At 35.6% G+C, this 18,771-nt stretch overlaps 1 protein-coding gene across 1 annotated transcript in view; it reads left to right on the top strand.

Moving 5' to 3' along the window:
* CFAP47 (cilia and flagella associated protein 47) overlaps positions 1 to 18,771 on the top strand; it is a 338,472-nt gene that overhangs the window by 42,211 nt on the left and 277,490 nt on the right. The window contains 6 exon segments of the mRNA XM_053655801.1: positions 3,857 to 3,987; positions 6,428 to 6,550; positions 8,303 to 8,434; positions 10,346 to 10,423; positions 13,889 to 14,033; positions 18,568 to 18,662. Coding sequence (XP_053511776.1) covers positions 3,857 to 3,987; positions 6,428 to 6,550; positions 8,303 to 8,434; positions 10,346 to 10,423; positions 13,889 to 14,033; positions 18,568 to 18,662 — 704 coding nt within the window.

Below are 18,771 nucleotides of genomic sequence, written 5' to 3'. Positions count from 1 at the left end.
ACAGAGGAATTTTACTTTGCAGAAATCTTGCCTTAGTTATATTTTCTTGTATCAGTTATTTCCAAATCACAGCTTATATAAATCTACCAGTGTTTATAACAAGGAGTGTTAATAAACAAGTTTAAGTATTCATTTAAATTCACTTAACTTTAGTACAGATACAGGTAGAGGTGTTGCCACTTTAACAAGCGGAAGAATAGGACTGTTCCTTTGCTGGGGTTAGAGGTCATTGCTACAGCCATATTTAATCTTTTATTAACCTGGATGGATTTTGCACAATCCAGATTATTTATTAAACATTCAGGGTATACTCATTATTATTTAGCAGATTCATTTGATTAAGATTTTTTTTCTTTTGTTATTAATGCTCATAATACTGGATCTTGCCTCAATCTAGAGAAAAGCTGAATGAAAAATTAAAAGAAAGAGAAACTATGTCTGCACATTTTAGCTTGTCTATGTAAATCTTCTCCAGTTTTTTTTTTTTTTGAACAGGTATCAAACAATGCTAGTTATATTATTTGCGTCTCAGCTCTAGGGTTCTGATGAAACACGTGACACGATGGGTGTGTGAAGGGCACAATGCCCAGCACTTTTCCTTGTGTTTCTCCATCATAACCAGGGCTGAATGGGCTGAGCTTCCCCCGCCCTGTGGCTGCCATGGAAATGCAGTGATGGTGCTGAATTTGTAAAAATAGAAATGGTATTACAATATTATCACCTGGGAGACCAGTGACACTTTTCATGAACTTTAGAACTTATTTTTACAGGGGAAATATTAGTATTTTCATTTTATGTGGGTTGCTCGTAACCCTCTTAGAATTTTTTTAAAAGATTTTATTTATTTTTAGATAGAGGGAAGGGAGGGAAAAAGACAGGGAGAGAAACAGTGTGAAAGAGAAATATCCATTGGTTGCCTCTCGTGCACGCCCCATCTGGGGACCTGGTCTGCAACCCAGGCATGTTCCCTGACCAGGAATCAAACTGGCAACTTTTCGCTTTGCAGGATGATGCCCAATCAACTGGGACAGGCCAGTCCAGGCAGGATTTTTTAAATGAAAGCATACACAATGTCATTTAATTCCAAATAGAGTGTTTATATGACTAATCCCATTAGTTTTTAAGTACTTTTGAGCTTTTTAGAGCACAAATGATACTGCAATCTATTTCAGATAGCATTGAATAAAGTATGTATAATTTATATACATAGGTTTTTCTTGTGTCATTTTTCTTTTGATGGTCAGAATAAATATAATAATTACTCAATTTTGGTTTTGCTTTTTGTATAACTAGAAAATGTTTTTTTCAATTATTTTTCTTCTATCCCTTTTGCTATATTGGCTTTGCATCACAGATAATACATTTAGTCATATCCCTCAGTATATTTTTGTAAACTGAAATGAATAGTTCTAAATTAAATTTTTATTGTCATTTTCCTTCCTGATGTGTGATATATTTTTGATTTTGTTTGGTTAGTGGATATTGTAAAGGAAGAATGTAAGAGTGGATTGATGCTTCTTAAGATAGAATTGGGCTTTTAATGTGATGTTTTCATTAGGTATTGTTCATGTTTCTGCTCCTTTTGTTTTCATCCTTGTTGTCTTTAACCTTACCGATCCCTTGAGTCTGCTTAATCTTCGAACTTGACTTGAATCAGTTCACTATCTTTCTCAATTCTCTCCCTCCTTGACCATTTGTAGTACTTGCCCTGCCAATCCCACCCTTGCTCACTGTAGCCATTCAGTTTATTTTCCCTGTTCCCTGGTCAACTGTTTTTTGTTTAAAAGATTTGTCTTTTAAACATTGATCTCAGAGAGAGACAGAGTAAGGGAGTATGAGGGAGAGAGAGACAGACATACAGACATTGGTTTGTTGTTTCATTTATCTATGCATTCATTGGTTGATTCTTGTGTATGTCCTAACTGGGGATCAAGCCTGCAACCTTGGCGTATCACGATAGTGCTTTAACCAACTAAGCTACCTGGCCGGGACTTCAGTTGTCTTTTTATATAGTATTGAGTCTTCTATGTTCATGTTACTTCCCATCACATTCTTTCCTACACACCATTCTCTTCCAGTACTGTCATTTGAGTTTTAAATTCTGCCAGCTTTGTCCTCCTCCAGAGTTCCTGTTTATCCTTCAGTCACAACTCAAATGCTATCTCCTTAAATGAGGTTTTCTCCACTGTCTTGGGCTAATTTAGACTCCCCTTCCCTTCTTTTCAGCCCCCACTGTGAATTTCTTTAATGTTATCTACAATTATTTGTTTCTGTACATCTCCTGTTGTGGTAGATGTTGCTAAGCCCATACCTGATGTCCATTCCCCTTCCTAACACGATCCTCATTTTGTTTGTGGAAGCAGTGTTCTTATTTCCCAAGCTTCTTGCCCATTAGATATGGACAGAAGTTTCTTTTATTTCCATCCCCCTTCTTTCTGCCAGGCCTGTTTGAAGTACTTATATATATATATATATTATTTAATTGTCCCCTACATCCATTCTCTGTGTTAGATACAATTGTTATCCCCATTTCATGTATGAGGAAACTGTTACGTAAGTATATAAAGTAAATCATCCAAGGTCTTAGTTTGTAAGTCACAGAGTTGAAATTTGAACCAGGGAGTCTGAACCTAGAAACTGGTTTTTTTAACCATGATGCTTGCTGCAATACCTTTCTGGACTGTGGAAGGCCACACATAGTAAGGGATGGTAGCATGGGAAGCTAGAAGGAGCATTGTTCCTTGAAACCAGGGAACAATGGCTTTGAGGTGTCAAATTGCCAAGGCAGCCCTGGAATACCTATTCACAGACTTCTAATTTCATAAGATAAACAACCCCCTATCTGCCTAAGGCACTGTAGCACAACCGTGTGTTACTTATAGACATACATAATCATGATAGACTCCCATGAGACTGTTAGTTCTTCCATGGCCAATTTCTATTCTTTTTATAAATTACTGTCCTACTAAAGTATTGGCGTTCAAGTGTATTAATAACACTATCTGACACTGGGCACTTTCTGGGCATCACACAGTATGTTAATTCCTTTACATATATAGTTATCTCTGTTCATGGTCACAGGAGGTAGGCACTATATCTTTTCTATGATCAAGGAAACTACCATTGTATGAGGGTCAACCTGACCCAAGGTAAAGTTGGTGATGCTCACTCATCTCTATCCATTGGCCATTGCCTTCCACTCTCAGGTGATCCTCTCTTCATGAAGGAAGAACTTCTAAGTCATACTTTCCATCAAGTATTATTTTCTTACTTTAAAGGAGATGGTGAATTTAAACAGATAAAGTAGGTCACACTAAGTGTGCCTGATACCTCCTGGGTTTTCAGTACATTTGAATTATAGTTTTGTGTTGATTACTCATAGCTATATCAAAAGTTACATTTCTAGGGATGTGAGCATTTAAAAGAAAATGAAAATTCCCTCTGAAAACTGAATGAGTTTCTGATATGAATAATTATTTCAGAGTGTTGGGAAACATGGAGGGCACCCTCCTTTGTTCAAGGATCACAAATGGTTTTCAACTGTGTATGTATAAAGTAATCTCTAATCCTAGAGTATTTGCTTCATTGATAAAATTACAAAATATTGGCATATTGGCACGTCTTTGTCAAATATTCTCATCTGCCTATTAAAATTGGAAAATAAGGTATGCATTCTAGATTTTAATCACTGTATAAGTATTTGGCAATTGCTCATTTGGTATTTCCTTATAGTTTAAGTTTAATTTAAATAATTTATATAATATCATTGTATAAATGCCAGTCCTTATTTTGGATATTAAAAAAGTAAATATAATTAAAATGTGAAACTGCCTTATTCTCTCTAAATCCTCTGTAGGCACTGTGGATCCATTCTCCTCGTTGGAATGTGAAGTGACATGGCTGCCTGGTTTCAGCTCTCCACAAAAGGGACAGTTTGTTCTTCACATTGATGAAGGAAGCACGATGCTACTAACCTGTGTTGTAAAAGTAATGATTTCCCTTGAATATGATTCTTATTTTGAGGGCCCTAAATTGGATGGATGTACATATGCTTGTAGAGTAGTTGGATATGTATACTATGTTAGTAAACACTGCATGCAATGCTTAGTTAACTGAGTTATCTTGGCATCTTTTTCGAGCCACTTCTGTACCATAAATGAAGAAATTTTTGCTTAAAAAGTGTGTTCTTATCCAGAGTTAATTTATATACATAAGACTTTTGTGCCAACAATACTAGATTGTTATTAGAGCCTGTATAAATATATAATACCGCCCTGGATGGTGTGGCTCAGTGAATTGAGTGCAGGCCTGTGAACCAAGGGGCTGCCAGTTTGATTCCCAGTCGGGGCACATGCCTGGGTTGCAGGCCAGGTCCTCAGTTGGGGGTGTGCAAGAGGCAACCACACATTGATGTTTTTCTCCCTCCATTCCTCTCTCGCTTCCCCTCTCTCTAAAAATAAGTAAATGAAATCTTTCAAAAATAAAAAATGTGTAATACCATAGGAATCACTTGAAATTAAATTATTAATTAAATTATTTCATTAATAGACACCAAAGAAAATTAGAGAAAATTATATTTTTGCCCTACTGTGTTACATTTTTAGTATTCCAGCAGTATTTTATATTTAGTATGAAATGGATCATGTACTTTACATAGCAAGGAAATATGGAAAATTCTTATTTTTATAGAATATACTTCTTGGAATAAAAATGTGAGAAAAATGAAAGCTGCACTATATAATTTTAACTTTACTTCTGTGGTAGAGCCTAGAAGGCCTTAACTTCATGCCTCTTAATTAGTAAGAATCCCCTCGTGTACCAAATTTCCCTCCCGATGTTTTTAGGTAATTTAACACAAGCCAAATGCTATTTTACTAAATCCCATATCTGTGTCTGCATGCCATGGTCATGCTCTTACATATTTTAGGTATGAAGGAGCTTATGGCATTAAGAGATAAGAGACTCATCAATTTTAATGATGGCAAGTGGCAGTCAGACGTCAGTAGGGTTTTTCCACTGCTCCGAGCTTGAAAGGAGCTGGGTCCTGCTGCTTTCATTCTTCTGTGTTTGGCAAGTTTGCTAATATAAATTTTTCTACATACTCATCTTTTGCGTATTTTTTCTGACAGATAAAAGAAGAGCAAGTTAGTAAATGTGGGCCTGGTCTTACTAATAGGTATCATTTATTGAGTAATTTCAGTGTTAAGCATGATATTCAATGCTGTCCATGTAGTATTTAATTTAATCCTCATGACAACTCTATAGGTATGTACTAACAACTCACCTGATGGATGAGAAAATAGATTATTTGAGTGCTTAATTAACTAATATAAGTTGTACTTGCAATAAGTACTCTAGCTGGAGTTTATATTCAGATCTCTCTGTCTCCATAGTCTTTGCTGTGGATGTTCTGATAAAATTTGCTTTCCTCCTCTTCTGCACTAGGATTGGTTAAGAATTACACTTTGAGATATCAGAATAGTCAGTTAGATTATTTTTGGTAAACTTTTGAAGCCCTTAAAGTTCAATGGACTGTGAAGTGTTGCTCTTAAGAAATTAAAGATGGAGCAACGTGAAGCAATTGAATAAAGTGTTCAAGTCTGTCATTGATTTATTAAGGACTTGACCCTTTCCTCTTCTGTTAGCTTTGTTTGAAAATTATCATTCCAATGACCCAAACCATGTTCTTCAAAGAATTTTAATACTACACTAAATTCTCCTAAGATAAAAAGAAATCATGTATCATAGATAAAGACAATAGAGTGTGGCGTAAAGAGCGCTGAAGGAGCAATTGGAAAATGGGCTGTGGTTGCCCTCAGCTACGCTTTGCTTTCCTGTGAAATGGAAGAGGTGAATAATATCAACTTTTCCAAAAAGTGTTTTCCGATGCACTAGTTCTGTGAAATGATTTGTGTGGGATGTGGTGAGGGAGCCCTGCACCTGAGTGGTGTGTTAATCATAGTAAACACCCTCCCCATTCTCAGATAAGCTAAATGTATGTTATCGGCATATTAAGTGCTATGAGAGGACTTCTAGTAGAAACATGCCTGGATACTGTCATTTGGCACATTATTTCCCATACTTTGGTGACCCTAGAATACTTTTCTTTTGCACGTGGTAACACTATACATAGTTGGGTAGATTATCTCTTACATCTCCTTCAATGATTAATCTATTCAATACATGACTCTCAGTCCTGAATTTACTTCCTCCATAGAGTCATCTCACTCCCCCTGCCTTCCTCAGTTCAGGAGTATAATTTAAATAGTTTATTCTATTTTCTTTTCTCTTCAGCACAGCATAAAATCTGATAATACCTCATATTTTAGAAATCCCTATGAAGCTGAAAAAATTCGAGTTACTGGTAGGGATAAAAAAAGTGTTTACTATTATTCAATTGCATTGGCCTTTCCTTCTTTATTATAAGGTGGGTGAAGCCAAGGTCTCATTTTGGGAGCCAAGGATACTCTTCTACGATAGCCCTCAAGGTTTAACAACTTGGAGGAAAATTGTTCTTCACAACGTCGGACAAACCCATGCTTTTTACAAGGTGGTGTAAAATCTTCAAATCTGGCTTAGATCAGATGGCATTTTGATTTGAATTAATTTTTTGCTATGAACACTATGGCATTATTAATAGTTTAGTCTTTATAAATTTACTGCTGCTAATTTTGAGATATTTAATCTAATATTTATCTGAGTATATTTTATCTACTTTGTTATTTACATTTCTTATGAAAGTCATTTCTCTCTCCTTTCTTTTCTCAGTCTCTCCTTATCTTTCCTTACTCCCTTTTCCCCTTTCTGTTATTTCGTTATATTGAAAAAAGATAAGTGATTTGAAGACAACATTTAAAAATATACATTGCTGATGTTACAGTCCATATTTAATGATATGCTTTTCCTTTTCTCCTCTGTTATCAGGACTTTTATGGTAGCAGCTGGGACCTAGACCTAGACTGTCCTAAAGATACTGTAGTCATAGTTGCTTCTGATTTAAATTTCACATTGGTGGGGGAGTGTTTAAAGTGATGATAGGGTTTTTTTTGTTTTTGTTTTTTTTTTACTGAAAAAAAATCTATTCAGATCTCCCAGTAGTAACAATGGAAGTTAGTGTTTGAGATCTTTCATTCCAGCTGTTATTTACATGTCTTCCTTCTGCCCCAATAAGCGAGTGAGGATACCCTTTTCTACTGTTTCTTCAGAATTAGATCAGTAAGCTATTTGTTCCCTTATTCCCCAAAATATCTTAATTTGCAGTCTCCCTTTAAATGTCAAATTTCCCTTTAAACTATTCTCGTTTAGAGGATGGTAGATAAGTCTAAACTGATCTCTGACAAACCATACCATAAAACCTTATGCTAAGTTCCTTTTCTGAATGTCAACATGATACCTTAGGCCCAGGGTGTCCAAGCTTTTGGTATCTCTGGGCCACACAGGGAGAAGAAGAGTTGCCTTGGGCCACATATTAAATACACTGCAACACATAATCACACAGAAACTCATGTTTTAAGTAAATTTACTTTTGTGTAGGGCCGCATTCATAGCTATCCTGGGCCATATGTGGTCCGCAGGCCTCAGGTCTTCAGCCTGCTCTGACAGCAGGCTATCAAAGAAATAACAACTGAGGAGGTAACTTTATCATCATGGTTCCCCACTGACTCTGCCTTCAGTTTTTATGATCAGGGAAAAGTCAAACTGTGGATGTAGCACCTAGAACTTTGGCATTTTCTCTCAGAGATAGATCTCATCTTTGTAAGTTTTGCAGTCTTGAAAACACTTCAGATAATAAACTTCACCTTCCTATTTGAATTGGAAGATACCACTGCTGAATGTTCTGTTTGCTGGTTTTAGGGTGCACATCCTTGTTGAATTTCAAACTATATGGGCATCTGGAGTTTGAAAATCAATTACAGAATCATCTTATGCCCTGTGCCTGAGGGTTTTCTCTCTAGGTAGTAGTTTGGAAGCTTTTCTATGAAAGCTTTGGAACAGTAACTTTAAAAAATAATGAACAACAAAACAAAAACAGTCTCATAGGAAGAGGCCAAAGTGATAGTGACCAGAAGGGAGGAGGTGGGTGAAATGGAGGGGAAGGTGAACATAGTCAATAATATTGCACTATGTTCGCCTGTGGCAAATTCTACCAGAATTAATGCAGTGATCACACTGGAAGTTATGAAAATGTTGAATCACTATATCATACATGTGAAACTAATATAACACATATAAGACTATATATCAACTACACTTAAAAAATTGGAAAGGATAATACAGCATTTCTGCAAATTTTCAATTACAGGTTCGCAGAAACAGTCTTTTGTCTGTGCTTAATATTGTTCCACCAGAAGGAATAATTCCATTTGGGGGGCTAAGTACTATTTATATGACCTATACACCTATCACAACAGACAAATTTCAAGCAAGAGTAAAGGTACGTTTATGTATGTGTGCCTCTGCATGGTGTATATGTCTACGTGGATTGGTTTGGTTGTTTAAGATATTTGTAATGGTAAGTATAATACTGTAACATGTAAACATGTTTATTTTTGGAAAGCTTGTTCTAATGATTTCTAATGAAAATGGCTTCTAATGATATGATAGTAAAGAGTATTTTTAAAAATTGCTATTTTTTTTTAGCAATTGAGTTAGCTCTAATGAAGTGCAGATTTTAACAATCTAAAAGAAGAGCAACCTTACCTATATCAGCTATTATAAAAATGGCTAGCAGAACTTGGCAAGAGGATTTGTAGAAAATATTTTGGGTAGAAGCTGGCAATGGAAATTTTTACTAAATTGGAATGAATACCTTTTATCAACACTAGGCATTTTTCACATTAAATTGGATTTGTATTTGGTAACTCTAACTTGTGACAAGCCCTCACTAGTCACAAAGCAAAGGATTTTGTTTCATGGCATTAATTAGAAATCTTAGGAAAAAATGATCAATTTTGGAATGCTAATTCTAAATAGCTTTAATGACTATATGAATTATATGCAAATTCTATATAATGTTAACATCTATATTTTAATGTGCACATCAGTTGTTTTACTATTTTATGTTCTAGGAATTATGTAAATGAAAAGCTATTACCTTGATTATAGGGACTTCTCTGTGTTCATTAAACAGAAGAAATAAAACATGTAAGACCAGTCTGTAATAAATGTTATTTATTATACTCATAGAATACTCTTGATCTTCAGTTTGGTGACCAACAGTGCACATTTACTTACATTGAAAATAATATGTACACTGTCAACAGATCAAAAATCAATAGCTTTAGAGGTATCCCCCATTTTTATCCTTCAGTTTCTCATAATAATTTTTAAATAATATGTAGCTTAATATAATAAACACCAATTTGTCTGGCTCCCAAATAAATAACCTAAGAATTGTATCTTCTGTAGAGAAATATGTATTGAAATATGTTTTATAAATTATATGTTGTGGCATATAGTCTGAGATTTTGGCAGAACTTTTTTTTACGTAGTATTCTGAAATAACCTGAAAAATATGGCCACTAAAGTCCATATTTTACTAAAAGATCAAGTTCTGCTCTATTTTAGAGGAGAATGCTGTTTTTACAAAGCTTACCTTTTTAACAGTGTAATACAATGAAATTTGCTTATTCATTCATTCGACATAGTCTCTGTGGTATATGCTAGGGATGCTAAATAAAACAAGGAAATATACACCTAAATTCTTATTTCACTATCTTAATTTTCCTGGAAACTGTTGAGTGTTCAGATACATCTTGGTTCAAGTTTCACACTGCTACTTTCAAGTTTTGTGACCCCAAGAAAAAGATAAACTACTTGGCCTCTCTAAAGCTTAGTTTTCCTCACTTGGAAATTATATTATTAGTAGTAGTAACCTCATAGAATACTGAGGATTAAAAAAGGAGATAATGAATTTAGCTCCATACTTGATCCATATACTCAGCAATTTTTAGCTGCTCTAATTATAGTGGTGGATATTAGTCTCTTCCTATGGAAAGAAGTATGTTTGCACTCAGTTTCCTGTTTCTTTTAATTTTAATAATCCATTGAAATTACGTAAATACAGAAAGGCCACAGAGCATTTGAGGCAATAAGGTCAATTCAAATGGGTAGAATTCTGTGGTCAAATTCACAAGCTGTCCTCTGATCCTACTTGCGGTAGAGGTTTTTGAAGAGTTGAACACTCACTCCTCTTAGGAATAGCAATACTAAGAGATCTCGTGACATTTATAATAAGTTATGATTATTTAAATTATGCAGTGTTACATAGATGCCAGATACAACTTCAGCAGTGTATATTTTAATGTGGTTTCTACCAAGTTTTATATTTTTTCCTAAATACTAGATTGCTATTCGCCGTGGAAACGACGTAGAAATTAGGGTTAGTGGAAGTGCTGAAGTTGCTGATGTTGAAATCAAACCGGTGAGTGTGTTACCTATTTGTGTATTCAGTTTATCACCATGGTGATTTTCATTTGCTGTATGTCCCTAGAGTGTCCATTTTTTATGTGAGAAAATTTTATTATGTAGTAATTTGACCCAGAAATTAATAGATGTAATGTAAATAAGTGATGAAGCAGAATATTAAATAAAGGTTTGAGAATTCACCACTGAACTGACCTGGCTGGTGTAGCATAGTGAATTGAGCACGGGCCTGAGAACCTCTCCCTCTCTCCTTCCCTTCCTCTCTAAAGATAAATAAATAAAAATCTTAAAAAAAAAAAGAATTCACCATTGAACTTAAGTTTCAGAGCACTACCAGTACCACTCAATCACCTGTCAGCTTCATCAGTATCCTACTGCTTTTAAGAGATAACCCCTTTCTTAATTTTGTGATAATTTTCTTAATCTTTTTTCCTACTTGGTTACTGCATGTATATGAATTCCTTAACCATTCAGTGGTTGGTTTAGTTTTTCATTTTTCAGCTTTATAACAAAAATGTAAAGTCTTTGCTGTGTTGCTTTTAATTAGTGTTTCCAAAGGTTATCTAAGTGGTGTGTTGCCGTATTTTGTTCATTATCACCACTGTTTAATAGTTCATCATGTAGACATACTATAATTTATAGGCTCCTTCTGTTGTCCATAAATTAGGTGTTTCTGGTTTTTTTTTTATTACAAACACTATACCTATTACAGTTCAGATACATACCTTCTGAGGTACTTATGGGAGAGTTAATTTGGAGTAGAGTTGCTGAGACATTGAATGTATGCGTGTTTGACTTCACAATATAATTTCTACTTGTTTGTTCTTGAGTTTTTATTGATTCACATTCCATTGCTCTGTACGTTGCATTGTAAGGCAATATTTGCCAGTCTATGGACTGACTATAAAGTGATGTCTCACTGGTTTTGATTTGCATTTTCGAAATTATAATTCTACTTATCTTTTTTTTGTTTTGTATCCTAATAAAATTTTGTTCTGCAATTTATAGAGTGCAGACACACATGCTTTTTGTGGGGGAGGACAGCCTTTCAGGAATTAGGTCTGCCCTCATCTACCCAGAGAAACTTACCCTGATCCTTCAAAGCAGACCTGTATGCTTCTCTATTATGACATTTATAAGATGTTACGAATATCTTCAACTCTGGGGATGTGTTCATTATAGCAATTGTCATATTATTTTCTAGTTATCTGCACTTTCCTTTTTCTCTTTCAGTAGTACCATAGCACTTAGCACCATTCTGATGCTTAACTAAATTGAGAAGAAATGAATGAGGATGCTGGTTGCCCCAGGCAGGCCTTACTACTAGTCTGCACTTTAAGGGCATCACCACAGTTCTATGGTCTGGCTTTAAGTTATGATTTTCTAAACTTTATTTTGTTCAGTATTGAAGGCATTAGAAGTTCACATAGACGGACAGATATTAAGTTAGCTAGTCTAAGACTATGGTAACCCCTGGAGATTAAACCTTGGAGTATCAGTGCTTTTTCCATGGCTGTGGTGTCCCTCCTTGAACAATATTAGACAAGCTTGACACTTTCATTACTTTATTTCCTCATGCTAAAGATATTGGTGGCAGGCTTTTTATGTTATGGTACAACTATGCAATTTATAGGACTTTACATTGATAAATATTTATTATTTCCTAGTTATCTTAGGACTTGAAACATAGCTGCCTGGCTGCCTTTAAAAACAATATTCTAGTATCATCAGGTATTGTCAGCAATACATTTGACATGTGTGTGGCACTGACTGTGAGTCTTAGTAACAATTAGGAGATTCCATCCAAATGTGCAAATGGACAAGGCCACAATGGGATAAGAGGAGTCTCTTTTTTGCATATACAAAGCATCAGACTTTCATTACCCAATTTGTATTTTACAGATTTCACCTGTACAACTGGGTTAATATTTTAAGTGAGACCAGTGGCCAGTTGACCATAATTAAGTATTTTCCTTAGCATTAGAATACTATTGCCTCTTTCTCTTTCAATACTGTATGTAATTCTTTTTTTAAATGATTTTTATTAAAGTCTCAAGAAGTAGTCTCTGGGGACTGAAGGGATGTTACATGTAATTGAACAACATATAATAGTTCAATTACCATTGTCTCCATTTTTCCACCATTACTCTCCCCTGCCCTACCCACCCCTCCACTTCAACATTCAATCCTCCCCCATCCCATTGTCTTTGTTGTTTGTTGATTTGTTTCTGATGGCCATTCTGACTGATATAAAGTGGTATCTCATTGTGGTTTTAATTTACTTCTCTCGGATGGCTAGCGATGCTGAGCATCCATTCATATGTCCCTGGGCCTTCTGTATATCCTCTTTGGAGAAGTGTCTGTTCAGATCCTTTGCCCATTTTTTTAATTGGATCGTTTGTCTTCTTTTACTAAGGAACTGTAGAGTATATATAGTAACTCCACCAGAGGAACAGATTCTGTAGAGTTTTGTGGGCTGGCACACCCTGACACATAAGGTCAAGTTAAGATACATTCAATTCCCTATATATTTAAGCTAAGTGTCAGTTGCTAGGGATGCAAAATGAATTAGGCTTAACGTCCGCTAAATAAATGGACTCTATGATGGTGTAATGTAAGTAAATATAAAGAATAGAAGTAGTCTCAAGCAGTGTAATTAATTTCAGTTTCTCTAACTGGGGATTGAAGGATGCATAATATTTTATCAGGCAATTATAAGTTAGCAAAAGGCCTTCATGATGGAGAGACACATTTATAAAGATACAGAAAGGTGAAACATCAGGTATTGGTTGGAGATGACAAGTCATAGAGCTTGATGAAGTATGAAGTGATAGTGTGAGAATGAAGCTAGGTGAGGCTGGAACATGAGGCAGGGGAAGATCATGGTGAACTTTGTGAGCCCTCCTAATGAACTTGGACATTCTCCTGTAGATGAAGGAGAATCATCAAATTTTAAGTCATAAAGCAGTGTGGTCATATTTTCAATGAGCTTCATTGCGACTTAGTTTTGGAGGAGAGAATTGGAGGAAGTCAGAATCTAGAAATGAGATGAAAAGAAATAAGTTACTAATTTCATTCATTATAATTACAGTAAGGATAAGAAGTGAAGAAGGAGGCAGCATTAATGGTATTTGGTAACTGATTACATATAGGACCTGGAGAGAGGAAGGAAAGAGATGTGACTAATTTTTACAGAGTATTGTAGTTAATGTCTTTGGTGAACATAATAGTATAATTTTTATTGATGTATAATGGACATCTAACACTATGTTCATATCAGCTGTACAACATTATGATTTGATTTGTATATGTTGCTAAATGGTTACTACAATAAGTCTAGTTAACATTTGTCACCAAACATAATTACAATTTCTTTAAGATCTACTCTCTTACAGTATAATTTTTAGTTTACATTATTCTCATAAACTATTACACAACTTTTTCATTATTTTTTTATTTTTAGAATGTATTTTTCTTCAGTGGAACCTTTATTGGTGGTACCCAGGTTATTCCATTTATAGTCAAAAACAAAACTATAACACGTGTCAGAGTGGAGTTTAATCTAGAAGGACGTCCTCGTTTTTCAATGAAGTTTAAAAATGAAGCAGGTATAAATTTTATACTACAATGATATTATTGTAAAAGTAAAACAGTTTTAAGTTGCTCAAAGGTATAATGTTAAAAAATATCATAAAGCAAGGGAATTATTCTTAACTATTTTTAATGATTCAGTGCATGTTTCTCTTATACTCTATAATCTATTATGATTTTGTTTCTAGAAATACATCAATATTAATATCATAACATTTGGTAGTACATGATTATATAACTGTACTTATTAATTGATTTAATATAAGTTAGGTATGTTATGCATAAGGATATACTATAAATGAAAATCAAATTATTAATTTCTAATTTTAATAGCTCATTTTCCAAGATAAATGTCCTTGGAAAGTTCTCTATATGTTTACTCATGATTTTGGTAGTTTTATGTTTTTTCCTTTCATATTTTTATTGTTGTTCAAGTACAATTGTCTCCACTTTCCACCTACCACCCTTCCCCTCCCCACCCACCCCCTCCTTCCACCCTCAATCCTACCCCACTTTGGCTTTGTCCACAGGTCCAAGTCCTTTATACATGTTCCTTGATGACCCTTCCCCTTCTTTCCCCCCTTATCCCCCTATACCCTCCCTCTGGTTACTATTGTCAGTTTGTTCTTTATTTCAATGTCTTTGGTTATATTTTGCTCACTTGTTTGTTTTGTTGATTAAGTTCCACTTATAGGTGAGATCATGTGGTGTTTGTCTTTCACCGCCTGGCTTATTTCACTTAGCATAATGCTCTGCAGTTCCGTCCAGGCTATTGCAAAGGGTAGGAGCTCCTTCTTTCTTTCTGGTACACGGTATTCCATCGTGTACCCCTGGTTTTCGATCCACTCATTTACTGACAGGCACTTAGGCTATTTCCATTACTTGGCTATTGTAAATAGTGCTGCTGTGAACATTGGGGTGCATAGGTTCTTTTGAATTGGTGTTTCAGGGTTCTTAGGGTATAATCCCTGCAGTGGAATTGCTGGGTCATAAAACAGTTCCATTTTTAGTTTTTTTAGGAAATTCTGTACTGTTTTCTGCAGTGGCTGCACCAGTCTACATTCCTACCAACAATGTACTAGGGTTCCCTTTTAAAATTAAGTTGTAAAAACTATGCACTTTTATAAGCGCATCTTATTTGTTTACTCCAGGGGTTCATATATTAAGACCTGTGGGCTAAATTTGGCCTGACACCTGCATTATAAATAAAGTTTATAATTAGAACACAGGCACATTTATTGGTATTTTGTTTATGGCTGCATGCCTCTATAATTGTAGAATTGAATAGCTGTGACAGAAACCATGTGGCTTGCAAATGCTAAAATATTTACTAACTGGATCCTTATTAAAAAGTTTGCTCAGCATTGGTTTAGTCATTTTTTTCTTCAATAAATATTTGTTGAATGCCAATTATAGGCTTGATACTACACTTTGAGTCTATAAAGATAATGACATATCTTACATTTTCTCAAGAAATGAACAGTAAATTTATTAGTCAAGATCTCAATAGTAAACAGATGATTCACTAAAAGAGTTTAAGTAATGAGGTTTTAACAAAGGGCTTATCTATGAAGGTGGGAGCCAGGTTGAAAGAAACCAACTAGGGATGGAAGCTGCCACTATCTTTGGGCCTGAAGGAGAGAGAGGAGGCAAAATATTATTGGAGCCCTGTGAGTGGTGGAACTATGAAAGATGGACCCACTTAAAGAGCTATAGTTCTAAAGGAATGAAGCCGTTGCCATAACTATAGCCAAAGCTGTGAAGACATAAGGGCATAAACACCTCTTAACCATTCATATCCTGCTGGTGTCTCCCTGTGGTTGAACCAAAGCAGAGGCAGAGGTGCAAGGGGGCCTAGCTGAATCCACCTACAGAGGTCAGGCCAGAGTAGAACAGAGAAGAGAAAGATGGCTCTTTGATCTAGGTGACAAATGGAGACCACCTATAACAGTAGGTGAGGAGGATTAAGAATGTGATTATTGTCATATAATATGGTAGACACTATAAGACAAGTCAGTGCATGGTGCTAAGGGAGCATATACTATGGAAAACTAGCCAACAATCAGCAATAAGGGAAGATATTTTGGAAAACTTGATGTGTAATTTGAGTCTTGAAGAATGAGGAGGAGATACACAAGAAAAGGGGATGTATGAAGAAATTCAAGTAAAAACCTAGAGATGAACCAGCATGGAAATAGTTCAGGATATCTAGAGTATAGGGAGACAGGACTGAAGGGGTAAGTGAGACTGAGGTTATAAAGGGTGTAGATGTTAGGCAGCTCCATTAGAGGATGTATATCCATGCAATGGTGTGATGAAGCTCACACTTTACAAGTTTTCCTTTTGCAAAGGGGGAGAAAGGCTCTAACTCAGTTACCACATGGACATGGGTATTAGGGAAGAGGAGAAAGTGGCGAATTACTCCTGGTTTTTGATTCCAAGAGGTGGCTGACTAGAGGTACACTTCAAAGTTGATGTGACACAGGAGGAGCCCGGTCAGGTGAACATCCTGTGTTTGAGGAGACTGTGGAATAGCCCAGGAATAATAACAGTAGGCAGTTGGAAATAAATATGTAATTTATGTTCATTTTTCCCAAAAAATCTAGGTGTTGAACCTTTGATGGTTTTAACACTTCACTCTCACCCACTGGCCCGTATACTTTTATGCACTTTGTTCAATAAGATCACAGACTCTCCTTGGTTATTTGGTGGAGCTAGTCTGTCTGCAAAGTGCCCTTCTTGCCATGATTTTGCCTTAGCATAGCTCAAGCCTCTCCTCTAGACCACTGTATCAGCTTTTCAAATGCTTTCTCTGCCTCCAACTGCTTCTCCTCAGACTTATTCCAGACTGGTCCCCTTAAAGCAGAGATCTTACCACACCTCCGCTTAAAAAGCTTTGCAGCTGATGCAGCCTAAGAAATATGGAAGCTGATCTTACTAATTAAAAATGTGCAGTAAAGTTCATACTTAAAATACCCTGAAAATATATCTGATTATTATCAAGTTTTGAACACATAAATGCCCTTTGTTGGCAAATTATATTAGGCATTTTCCATGATAGCTTCAGGGTCATTTTGCAGAGCAACTTATAGGAGAGGAAAGGTGGAAATGCCTTTGGATAGGACATCGCTTTGTCTTTCCAGCCCCCTATCCAGCCTCCAGATTCTCTTCTGCATTTCCTCCCAATGGCATTGGGCTTCCCTTCCAGGATGTTTCCTCTTCTGCTGTCCCTGCCACCTGAGATTCTGCCTTTGATAATAAATTAGCTTTAACCTCCTGTGTCCTATGGGTCATTAGTCCCATTCCCTACCTTCCATTCAGTTGTGTGAAATTATTTTAAAAATCTTTTCTCCCTTAGGACATTGTGTAAGTTTTCTTATAGAAATAACCAATGTCATCCTCTTATTAAAAAGGACTGTGTACCCATTATTCCCCCCTAGTATGCTGTGAGCTCCATAAGATTAAGAACTGCATTTACACTTCTTGTTATCTATTAGAGTTGTCCAGTATAGTGCTCTGCATGCTATAGGCACTCAAGAGATATTTATTGAAGCTATCTTGGATGATTGCATCTTATCAACTATATGTTTATATATGCTCCAATTGTATTTATGAATATTGATTTATTTATCCATTGCCATTATGTCTTCGATGTTCTAGACATACATCTATTCTACATGGATATTCTTTGCTGCATATTGTCTGCATCTTTTCCCACAGCACTGACAGTATTTGTATTATATAAACTTGATGTTTTTTTGTTCATTTGTTTAATGGCTTTTACATTATATATCAAGATGAGTGAAATTGAATAGGATGAAGGAGGGTAGAATGAGTTACTGAAGTTCGTTTCTGGACAGGGATAATTGAAATTATTACCATTCCTTGGCATAATCCAAAAACTGTAGGGAGAAAAAGGGATTTTAAAACTTGTTAAGATGAAGAAAGATGTTCTACCCTAACATTTGATCTTTCGGGAAGTGGTTTTAGAAGTTATTTTAAGTGGTTATAATTTTTGAGCCTGAAGTTTACATTACTGTTGGACATTTGTTTTTGTATCTTCACACAGTGTTTTTTTATATGGAGTGATTCCATTTTGTCAAAAACTTTACTTATATAAAATTGTGTTTCTCTTCTTTGTGCACTGAGTTTAAGGCATCACAGGAGGTCTGAGTCTTCCCTGTTCCATCTGCTCTGGAAAGGGTGTCTCCCAGCTTTCTCAGACCTCAGATTAAGTCAGTTATATAAACTTGGCCTTTATTCCTTTCTGCATTCATCTGAATAGGACTGTGATATTTTTTTTTGCTGATTCAATCAATGTATGTTTGCTTCATGTTTGGATATTAGTTTTGCTGACTAGAATTTTGGTATTCAGAGCAATTCTTTAAGCTAGCAACCTTATGTGGCCCTGCACAGATATTTTAGCAACTGCTTTTTTGATTGCTAAGGACACATTGATGGGGTTTCTCAGTGTTTTCATTTCCACATTTAACAATGGTGTTATAGATATGTATCTGGCTCCTTTTACATGTACTTTTTTCTGTCTTACAGGGAACTACACAGACCCCGATCGTCCTAAACTGTATTGTATAGAGATAGAGGGAAAGAAATCTATGCAGTGTGGCATAGCATTTTCTCCCGATGAAGTAAGTTCAACTTTCAATTACTGAAATTACTGGGCAGTGGTGGTATTACAGATAATGGTAATCAAGAAGCTATCACAGATCACCTAAGCTCTTTTTGTAGTAGGTCTTT

This window comes from Artibeus jamaicensis, unplaced genomic scaffold (assembly GCF_021234435.1).
Source record: "Artibeus jamaicensis isolate MK-2021 breed Jamaican fruit bat unplaced genomic scaffold, CSHL_Jam_final scaffold_1283, whole genome shotgun sequence".
In the NCBI taxonomy this organism is placed as follows: domain Eukaryota; kingdom Metazoa; phylum Chordata; class Mammalia; order Chiroptera; family Phyllostomidae; genus Artibeus; species Artibeus jamaicensis.
This window is presented reverse-complemented; position numbering and strand designations above follow the sequence as displayed.